Source organism: Littorina saxatilis, linkage group LG4, assembly GCF_037325665.1.
Source record: "Littorina saxatilis isolate snail1 linkage group LG4, US_GU_Lsax_2.0, whole genome shotgun sequence".
NCBI classification, from domain to species: domain Eukaryota; kingdom Metazoa; phylum Mollusca; class Gastropoda; order Littorinimorpha; family Littorinidae; genus Littorina; species Littorina saxatilis.
Window position 1 is genome coordinate 32,187,198 of NC_090248.1, and position 11,268 is coordinate 32,198,465.

At 42.2% G+C, this 11,268-nt stretch overlaps 1 protein-coding gene across 1 annotated transcript in view; it reads right to left on the reverse strand.

The window, feature by feature from the left end:
• Window positions 1–4,519: 4,519 nt before the first annotated feature.
• LOC138964513 (protein SERAC1-like) overlaps window positions 4,520–11,268 on the reverse strand; it is a 26,348-nt gene continuing 19,599 nt past the window's right edge. The window contains exons 12-15 of the mRNA XM_070336490.1: window positions 10,274–10,371; window positions 8,852–9,031; window positions 6,917–7,063; window positions 4,520–6,480 (exon numbers count right to left, since the gene is read on the reverse strand). Of these exons, the coding sequence (XP_070192591.1) occupies window positions 6,311–6,480; window positions 6,917–7,063; window positions 8,852–9,031; window positions 10,274–10,371 (595 nt within the window). The 3' untranslated portion in view covers window positions 4,520–6,310. The remainder of the gene's footprint in view (window positions 6,481–6,916; window positions 7,064–8,851; window positions 9,032–10,273; window positions 10,372–11,268) is intronic.

The following is an 11,268-nucleotide window of genomic DNA, read 5'->3' on the forward strand; positions in this document are numbered from 1 at the left end:
CGAATCATCATACCGGCAGCGATGCAAGCATACATACTGCAGAACATTCATGCTGGTCATCAAGGAAGTGAAAAATGCAAGCTTCGCGCCAAGACTTGCGTCTACTGGCGTGGAATCAATGCACACATTGATGACTGGGTGAAGAGATGCAACGTCTGCCAAAGCAACCTAAACAGCCAGCAGGCAGAAACTCTCCTCCCCCACGACGTTCCAACCAGACCTTGGCAAAACGTCGGCACAGACCTATTTCATTTTGACGGAAAGGAATACATCTTAGTCTCAGACTACTTCTCCAAGATGCCTTTCATCAGACGCTTACCCGCTCAGCCAACAAGCACTTCAGTCATCACAGCACTGAAACAGCTGTTTAGCGAACACGGAATACCTACAAAGGTCATATCAGACAACGGACAACAATATGACTCTAACGAGTTCGCAACATTCTCAGCAGAATGGGGATTCCAACATGTCACCAGTTCCCCAAGATACCCCCAGTCCAATGGATTTGCGGAACGCATGGTGCAGACAGTCAAGAAGACATTGCTCAAAGCAAAGCAGAGCAACTCTGACCCAGACCTGGCACTGCTTTGTCTCCGCACCACCCCCATTGACAGTTCGCTCCCTTCTCCTGCTGAACTCCTCTACTCCCGCAATCTCCAGTCCAATCTCCCACACCTGGCCAAACCCACTCCATACAACAGGAAAGCGCGCAGGAATCTTCAAGTCCGCCAACAGAATCAAAAGAAATACCACGATCGTTCAGCCCGAGACCTTCCTCCACTTCACACAGGCCAGAAGGTTCAGATGCAAGAAAACAACGGCACATGGATACCAGCAACTGTCGTCAACAAGAGGCCTGAACCAAGATCATACACCATCCGGACACCCAATGGTGGCATCTACCGCCGCAACAGAAGACAGCTGCGAGACCTGCCCACCATGCAGAAACGTCTCACCTGGGCAGACCAACAACAAGATGCCAGTCTCAGACCGCCTCGCCAAGACACCCCACAACCTGTGAACAACACACCCCAACGCAGTGACAACACCGAGTCGACAGTTCCAACAACCCTTCGACGATCCAACAGACACACACAACAACCACAGCGACTCATTCAAACAATGTAGCTAACAGAAGTACTTGCAAGAAAGAAGAAAGAAGAGCATGCATGAAGACAGCAAGTTTTCCTGAAGAAGAGGAGAAACACACATACACAATGTGTTTTACATGTTTTACATACATACATTTATAATCACACAACAATACAATCCTCACACACAGACACATGTGAAGTGTTGTCAATGTGTATGTTTATGTTGTTTTATGTGTAGAAAGTAGTATGTAATTTTCAATGTAATTTTCTAACCGTAGTTGAAACAAACTGGTAAGAAGAAAAAAGTCAAAGAACTGACTGAACAAAGTCAAAGTACTGTGTGACTCTTCCAGACATTACTTTCAATTATGACTGTCTCCTGGTTTCAAGAAAGTATTCTACAATCTAATCTGTGACACCGATATATAATGCAGAACAGTGCCAACCAGCACCAACAATTTCCAAGACACTTGATAGTAGCGTTTCTGTGTCCTCAGCCACTGCAACCACGACTCTTGCGAAAACAGTCTAAGAACAGTTCCTATCACCCTTGGTGTTGATAATATAATATCTTTTGTGGTTGTAGGTTATCCTATGTTACTTAGTAAGAAGTGACACTATGTTCGAGATTTGTACAGTGTGTTATACTTGCTTTCCAAAAGAGAGGGGATGTAGTACTAGCAACTGTGCCACCACCCAGCCTCTCCTCACTGTTATCTCTCAGACCTCTTCCCACGGTCTGGTATCATCAGTTATAATAAGAGTACATTGTGCACCCTAAACTTCTTCCAGCACAGCATCCTTATGCTAATGAGTTTCACTCTGTGCTCAGCTCTGTTACTGTATGCTGCTTATATCTTATGCTCTATACTTTAATGAATAAACTTAGTGATAGACATTCGTCTGATGTTATACTGATGTGGCTGAGAGTGTGACCCTACGACTAGCCTCCGAATATAAACACATAACACCAAACTATTACACATGATTGTTCTGAAACTCTACTAAAGGTAAACTTGCTTTACCCGTGAAATGTAGTCAGATATGGAATATGTATACCCCTGCCCAACGAAGTGTGTTTGAGTTGATCCGTCTTCTGTGTGCGCGACAGCTTCAGATGTGTGTTTGAGTTGATCCGTCTCTCCACTCCCTTTTTTTAGGTGTAGGGGGTGGGGGAGGTTTGTTCATATCAACTGACACTTTATCAAACCATTTGAATAATTCATATACAAAATTCTGGTGGTTGCTGTGTAATAAAAAAACCAAGTGTCACTGAAAACAGAGATGTGCTAATAAATTTAGCTTTCACATACAGAGGTCTCTGACTATGTCTCTGGCTTTCATGTGTGTGTATGTGTGGTGTGTGTGAGTGTGCGTATGTACTTAGTGCACTGGCGTCGGACACTGGGGGGGGGGGGGGGAGGGAGCTGCTGTTCCTGGGGTGGGGCAAACATGTCTTTTTGCCCCCCCCCCCCCCCCCCCCCAATATTTAGGATGACAAAAATATTCACAGAGAGAGAGAGGAGAGAGAGAAAAGAGAGAGAGAGAGTGGGGGAGAGAGAGAGAGAGAGAGAGAGAGAGAGAGAGAGAGAGAGAGAGAAGAGAGAGAGAGAGTTTTGATAAACAAAATACCCCCCCACACACACACAAAATAAGTATATTGTCTCGCGTGCAAGAACTTTATAGCCCAGACTCCCCACCCATCTCGCAACCCCGGCCATCTCCTCACGTCTCTCATCCCCTCTCCACTTGAATTTTTAGTTCATAAAAAAAAATAAAAGTTTCATTTGTGAAAATTATTTGTTGTGCCTTTTGTCTTTAAAGGGGCAAAAATTAGCTTCCATTTTCCCTCTTTGCCATGCCTTTCGATCCATTTTGGTGACCTAGCCACCTAAGCATGGCAAAGAGGGAAAATCAAAAGTTTCTATGTGTCCCTTTAAACCTGTAATTAGAATTTTGAGTTGGGAATACTCAAGAAGAATCATTACATTTTTGAAGATTATAAATAATTTTTGTCTTTGGACATTTAATTTGAATTTTGAGTTGAGAACAATAAAGAAGACATGTTCAATGTATGAAACGTATTACTTGTTGAGTTTGTATTCATTGGGCGGGGGTATAAATATCAATTTCACTTAAGATTTAGTATCATTGTATCAAAATATTGTTCCATATACATACAGACATACACACAGACAGATGGACATAGTGAATCCAGGATACCCCCCTCCAACTTCGTTGGGCTGGGGTATACATATTGTTCCATATGATATCTGACAAGATTTCACGGGTGAAGCAAGTTTACCTTTAGTAGAGCCACGGTTTCAGAACAATCATGTAAATTAGTAAGCTTTCAGAACAATCACGTATGAGCATCTTAAGCTAAATGTGTCCCAAGACACATATTTTGTAGTCCTGGCATCCTGAAAGGCAGAGGCCCCAACCTACAGGTTTGCTTCCATACCAAAAACGCCTCCAGACACGGGAACTTGGGAGCAGAGGCAACAGCTCCGCTTGAACCTCAGAAACCAAATGTGCCTCCAGACACACAGATCCCTTAGACGGCCGAGGCTGTGGCCTCTAAGCCGGTTCTCTTGTACCAAACCGCCTCCTGACTCTGCATCAGATTGCTTGCGCTGGCATCTGCTTACATAGACCCACATTAAGTCACCACCGAGTAGTAGACACAGACGACATTTGGTAGCACTGACTGCCAGCTTCACGGTAATGCGTACCCCAAGCGCGGCTCTGCTTGGGTGGGAATGTTCTGAGCAAAACACTATGTGTTACTCCATACCCCCCGCCCTCCATGGAACTTCTTGACCCCAACCAATTGGGGGGAGTTTGCCCAGTCGGTAGAGGCGCTGGCTTTAAAACCGGTTGTTACTATCAGCGTGGGTTCAACCCCCAAGTTCGGTGCGGGATGTGTGTCCCAGAGTCAACTTTGTGCAGACTCTCCTCGGTGTCCGAACACCCCCGAGTGCACGCATGCGCACGATAAAGATCCCAGGGTCACAGCGAAAGCCTCAAGCCTTGGAAACACGAATACATGCATGCAAAAATATGAAGCCCGCGGTGTCCGTTCGGCCAACAGCCAATAAAGTAACCATTTCAGCACTGACCCAAGACGACCCAACCCGGTCCCTAGCCCATTTCAGGTCTCCTCTAGCAGCCGGCAGCCAGCTGTCTACATCCCCCCCCCCCCCCCCCCCCTACATTTTTACACCCCCGGTATAGGGGTGTGTATAGGATTCGGTCGATGTGTTTGTTTGTTTGTGTGTTTGTGTTCGCATATAGATCTCAAGAATGAACGGACCGATCGTCACCAAACTTGGTGAACAGGTTCTATACATTCCTGAGACGGTCCTTACAAAAATTGGGACCAGTCAAACACACGGTTAGGGGGTTATTGGTGCATTACGATTCTACAAGGACTTCAACTGTTTACCCTCTATAAATGTGAATGCTAAAGTAAAGCCACAACACTCGTTTAAGGGAACATACATAAGCAAACAAACACATTTAAAAAGGAACTAGTTTTAATCAGGTAAACTTTAACAAAATAAAAGCATGTTTTATTCAACACCTCTTGCATCAATTTCTCGCAAACATACAGACACATGAAAATAGGAAGCTTTAGGTTTCTGCACACATACACACACACACACACATGCACATGCCCTCACACACGCGCATGCGCACACATACACACACATAGGCGCACAGCACAAATGTACACATGGGTACAATGAGTTTTTCTCAATTAAACCAGTATCACCAGTATACTGGGGCAAGGAGATAGCTTAGTAGGTAGCGGCACTCCCCTGTGCACGCATGTGACCAAGGTCACAGGGAGTTCCCCAAGGACTTTAAGATTGACCAAATACCAAAAATCACAACAAAGTGAGGAAAAATTATGGTTCCCTAAAGAACAGTCAGTCAACTACAGAACAGAATTGCAATAATTGCAATAGTCAATCTAAAGAATTCAGGTTCATACATCTCTATATCAAGTAATCCACACTTGCAAAACCAAAGAAAATGTTGCACTTTTTGAACTGAACAGCATTGTGCTAATTTCTGCATTCAAACGTTTCCAATAAGACACACAAAACCGGACATCATCTCAGGCATAAAATCATTTAACACACAAGCATTGTTCCTCCCCAATTTTCATTACTTTATTATTCTCTTGCTGGAAAATTCAGGTTGCTCTCTCTGTGGAAAGCTAGCAGCAACAAGAGTCGTGCTAAGCAAGTATGTTTGTGTTTGGGTGTAAACACCAACCTGCACTTTTGGCAGAATGGGACATGAATACCGCCTCTGAGTCCGCACATAAAGTTGCCTTGTGTCTGCCCTGGCCTAGATTCCAATCCGTGACTCAAGCATCACAAGTTCAATGCTCTACCAATTTAGCTACCAGCACCTTTTTTTGTACTTACTACATTTATGAGTAGATTACACAAAGCAAATAGTAAAGCATCTCTGAATAACACTGTATTACAGAATAAGAATAATAACCAATACAACAATCAAAAGGGTGGTCAAGGACAATGACCAGATCAAATTTTAATGATAAAATGCACACTGTTAATCTCTCCCTGTCAAATCTTTCAAACATACGTGTGAATTCAGAAGAACAGTTAGATAACAGATTAAAAGTAGCCCAATATACACAATAATACCCACCAATGGGTTGACACACTATAAAATCATACAGCAATGACACAAACCTTCCCTAGAGTTAATAAATCAGACATCAGTACTGGAGCGAATAAATTTAGACACCTCCCCTGGAGCGAATAAATTAAGTTGTGTCAGCATCTTCTCCATTTCTTTCTTTCTTTATTTGGTGTTTAACGTCGTTTTCAACCGTTCAAGGTTATATCGCGACGGAGGGAAGGGGGGGTGATGGAATAGAGCCACTTGTCAATTGTTTCTTGTTCACAAAAGCACTAATTAACACACAGTCCAAGTATCCCAGATATACCCTTTATGATGACTTTCATCTTTTGATCATGCATTAACTGAAGACATTCAGTTTGCTGTCTGTATTGGAACAAAAAAGGCATTCAGTCGAAAGCACTCTGGCACCTGACATACATATTATACACAATTTTTCAGCGACATATTGGACCTCATTACAATAGTCTACACTATCAGGCACACACTGGCAGCGTCCAGGCAAGCAGTGTTAACCAAACTTCAGCATACACTCAGTCCAGGGAATCAGAAACAACTTGTCGAATGCGGTGCATGTAAGAGAAGAAGATGCATCGATGGACGAAGGCCAGACTGCGCTCGTAGACAGTGCTGTTGCGACTCTCCGGCTTGCAGATGTTGATGTGGTCCCGCGGCAGTGAACAAAACTCTCCCACACCAGGATCTGTTATATACAACACATTAAAACAAGTGTGAAACTAAGTACGCATTCTGCTGATGAACAGAAAAAAACCCACAAGATCAGCAAATGCTCATATGACTCACCTTTGACACAGGTAAGATGACAAAACAAATTATCTGCTGCTCTAGCCCAATAAATGTTGTAGAAAATGATACTTTTCTACTTTTTGACTTGAACTCGGGTGGAAGGGACCCAAATTTACAAGCAATGTGTGGTTGGGTAATGATTATATGCATTGATGGGTACTTTTATGTGCCTATGTGTTCTGAGAGTGTTGTTTTTATGTGATGTTATACACGAGCCAAAAGAAAAATTTCTGTTTGTTACACTCAGACAATAAAGTTTTATTGAATTGAATTGAATTGAAAATGAAACAAAGAAAATATTATCTTATCAAGAAACACGCTGCGCAACACACCACTGGACTCGGGCGGCACCAGCAGAAGGCGAGGCAGCGTTTTGCGGAACTGTGTCTTCAGCTGCTCCCCAAAGCTCAGGCACGGGATACTGTTGGTGTCCACAAAACACCTGAAGTGCTCGTGTAGCCTGTCCAGGTGGGGGGAACCTGAAACAGTGTTACTATCTTCAGAGTGATTCATGGGGAGGGGGAGAGTGTGGAGTGAAAACCATCCTGACAATAAACATATCCTGGAAATAACCCAGTCTTGTTGGCTCACGTAAGTGTAGCCTATGCGATGCTAACTTTTGTCTGTCTGTGCGTGCGTGCGTGTGTGTGTGTGTGATAGAAACTTTAACATTTCCGAGTCTATGGATAAAGCTCGCATAAGAAGATTACGTCTCGGTCAAAAGTGTTTGACGTGTGTGATAGAAACTTTAACATTTGAAGACGTCACATTATGACGTAAGAGGGTTAGACGTCACGCGAAGGAATTACTGAAAGTCTCGGTCATTGTTATTGTGAGCGGGCCGAGACTAGTTGGCAGATCTATTGTCTCGCTTTCTTGCACAGTTTCACCTATGCTTACAGTGTGTGTGTGTGTGTGTGTGTGTGTGTGTGTGTGTGTGTATGTGTGACGGAGTGATTGAGTTTGTGTTACTGTTTGTCGATTTCTTACGTGAGCCTTGAAGGCTTCGCCTCTTGTTTTGTATTGGCTATGAAAAATATGCATAGAAGTAACGTCCCTGTGAAGCAGTGAGGCAAATACAAATGGTCACTTATCAGTGGAGGTAACTGATCACATAGGCAGTACAGTGGACCCCCCTTTTAAGACTCCCTCTCTTTTAAGACCCTGTTTTTTTCAGACTTTCTGTTCATAACCTCTGTAAATTTATCCCCATTTTAAGACAACCTCCTTTTCAAGGCCTGGTTTTTGCAGATTTCAGATTTTTGGAGGTCTTAAAAGGGGGGTTCCACTGTAAATAGTGAGCCTTGATAAGCATTTTTACCAAAGAAAAGGAAAAGCTCATTTCAGATAAACACCGCATTACAAGTAGATAGGAGCTTATTTGTCACTGTGATACCATATGATTGCTTGCTTCAGTTGATCAGTGGCGTGTATTTGCATCAAAGTTTGGAGGAGCGAAAAAATGGTACAGTGTTAAGTGTTAACACTTTACAATATAGTGGAACACCATTGTAAGATCACCCCACAACCCATTTTTGAGACCCTAATGTTTCAGATTTTCACTTCACAACCTCTGTGAATTGACCTCCATTTTTTTACCTCCATTTTAAGACTCCATTGATTTTAAGACACGATTTCTTCAGATATTTTGAGGTTTGAAAGGAGGGGTCCCACTATACTAATTTGACATGCTCAAAACTGCACAGTGTAACAATCCTAAACAAATGAGACAAAGCGCTATTCTAATATCTAAAAAACAAAGGGAAGTAAGCACTATACATGCATACATGTGCAATAAAGTGAGAGTTATGCATAACCAATCTCTTGTTACCTGAAAGAATAACAATAACAAGCATTCAAATGACTAAGCAACTTTTCAATCAATCAATCAATATGAGGCTTATATCGTGCGTATTCCGTGGGTACAGTTCTAAGCGCAGGGATTTTTTTAAATCTTTTTATTTTTTATTTATGCAATTTATATCGCGCACATATTCAAGGCGCAGGGATTTATTTATGCCGTGTGAGATGGAATTTTTTTACACAATACATCATGCATTTACATCGGCCAGCAGATCGCAGCCATTTCGGCGCATATCCTACTTTTCATGGCCTATTATTCCAAGTCACACAGGTATTTTATCCTCAGGTGCCAGAGGATTGGTTTCGCATAACTCTCACTTACTCTGTAGCACGTGGCGTACGAATTTAGAGCACTAATTACTTCCCTACGTTTGTCAGATGTACCGTGTAACATTCTAGCCTACCTGGAGAGAGCTCCCTGACCTCGGGGGAGGGGTAGAGGAGGTAGTGGACCTGACTGGTCAGTCCAGCGATGGTCAGGCCGCGGTGAGGGACAGAGTACAGCAGGAAGCCACACGTCTGTTTTCTTTTGGCCTTGTGTTCCTCCCCGCTACACTGCTCCAGCATCTGTTTGATCAGCAGACCTGAGACATAAAAGACAGGGTAAGAACCCCCCTTTGAAACAAGCAATGTAGCACCCCCACCCGTAAGACTTTTTCCAGGTTTTCTGTTCATAACCTCTGTGAATTTAACTCCATGGATCCATTTTAAGATTCTCTCCGATTTAAGACCTGATTTTCTCAGTTTTCTGTGAGGACCTAAAAGAGGGGGGGGTCCATTGTATCAGCTAGTACTGCTGTAAACTGCACAAACGCTACATATCATAAATCCCTGCGTCTTGAATATGTGCACAATATAAATTGAATAAAAAAAATAAAAATAAAAAATCCCTGCGCTTAGAACTGTACCCACGGAATACGCGCGATATAAGCCTCATATTGATTGACATATTGATTGATTTCTTGGTGTTGAGTTGTTCTATAAATATATTGTATTGCTTTGGCATCTGAAATCAGTACAGAAACAGCCAGTTTAACTGAAACCTGCATTTAGGTGCATGCCTTGTTTCCTAACAAAGTGTTTGTTTGTTTGTTTATTTGTTGCTTAACGTCCAGCCGACTACGCAGAGCCATATCAGGACGAGGAAGGGGGGGATGAAGGGGGCCACTTGTCAAGCGATTCCTGTTTACAAATGCACTAACCCATTACTTGTGTCCCAGCAGGCTTTCTAACAAAGTGTAACATATGATGTGTAACATATGATGCATAACCTCTGTCACACAACAAAACAAAAGAGAAGACAGATTGAGCTCTGAGTGAAGGATTTAGACTAGATTCTGAACTCTGGAAATAAAAACAAAACCAAACAAGAAATTCCTATGAGGTAGGAAAAACACCCCCGTCAAAGGGAAATAACCTTCTCAGTTGGTGGCAGTGACTGAGTGAGAATGGTTATTTCCCTTTGACCATGAAGATGTCCCTGTATAAGTCCTTGTATAATTTTAATCCACCAATAACTCCCTAACCGTGTGTTTGACTGGTCCCAATTTTTGTAAGGACCGTCTCAGGAATGTATAGAACCTGTTCACCAAGTTTGGTGACGACCGGTCCGTTCATTCTTGAGATCTATATGCGAACACAAACACACAAACAAACACACAAACAAACACACAAACACCCAAACAAACACATCGAGCGAAACCTATACACACCCATATACCGGGGGTGTAAAAACACCACAGCAATCAGAGACAAGGAAAATGCCACATACACAAGTCAGAGAGGGGACGATACAGCTAAAAGGACAACAGGAACTTTGGATTTACCTCCCATGGAATGACCAACCCAGATGATAGGTCTTGCACCAACCCCAGCTTTCGTCAGCTTCTCTAGGATTTCACGACTTCGCCCTTCCAGAGTGCATCTGAACAAAGATAGAATGAAACAAACACATGCCACCTTGCTGTTTAATTTACAAAGAATGAATCTGTTCTAGATAGCTGCAATTATATTCAGCAACCAAAAGCACTTGTTTTTTTGGAAAGTTTGCAGAAGGGTTCAAAACGCATATACGACATGCTGATTAGCAAAGTAGATTCTCCAAAGGCATTAAAAAATTGGGAAAGACTGTTGGATAGAGAGGTAGAATGGACAAAGGTTTTTTTAGTTACAAAGAAAATAAAAGAAGTAAAATTAAAATGGTTTCAAATAAAAATCAACAACAGAATATTAGTAACCAATTCAATGCTGAAAGACATGGGGGTGATTGCGAGCAACCAGTGTAGTTTTTGTAATGTAGAAAGAGATACAATTTTGCATTATTTATGGTTATGTGAGCATACTCAGTCATTTTGGACTGAGTTTGAAAAACACATGAAGGAGAAATGTCAAAACTGCAGCAGACTTGCACTCAGCCCCACATTAGTATTATTTGGCTATGACCCAAAAAGTAAGACTGATGAGGGTTTTGATTATATTTTATTACAAGCAAAGTTTTACATATATGAGCCTTTGCCAAAAGGTGCCATTTCGGACCCATGTATTTTTGGAAAGCAAGTGTAATTAACTGGATTACCCCAACATGTTTACATGTATTGTGCTTTGAAAAAGGGAGTTTAATGAATGCTTTTTTTAATGTTTTGAAGCCTGTTGTTGTTGTGAATGTTAAATAAAAAATAAAATGTTTTAAACATACACCAGAAACGGCCCCGAAAAATTTTGGACATTTTGGTGTCCTCGGGAAATTTTCGATTTTTCATGGTCTGCATCACTTTATCGGTTTTAATCAGCGTATTTCATACAGTCTAAGCATGCAACTCTT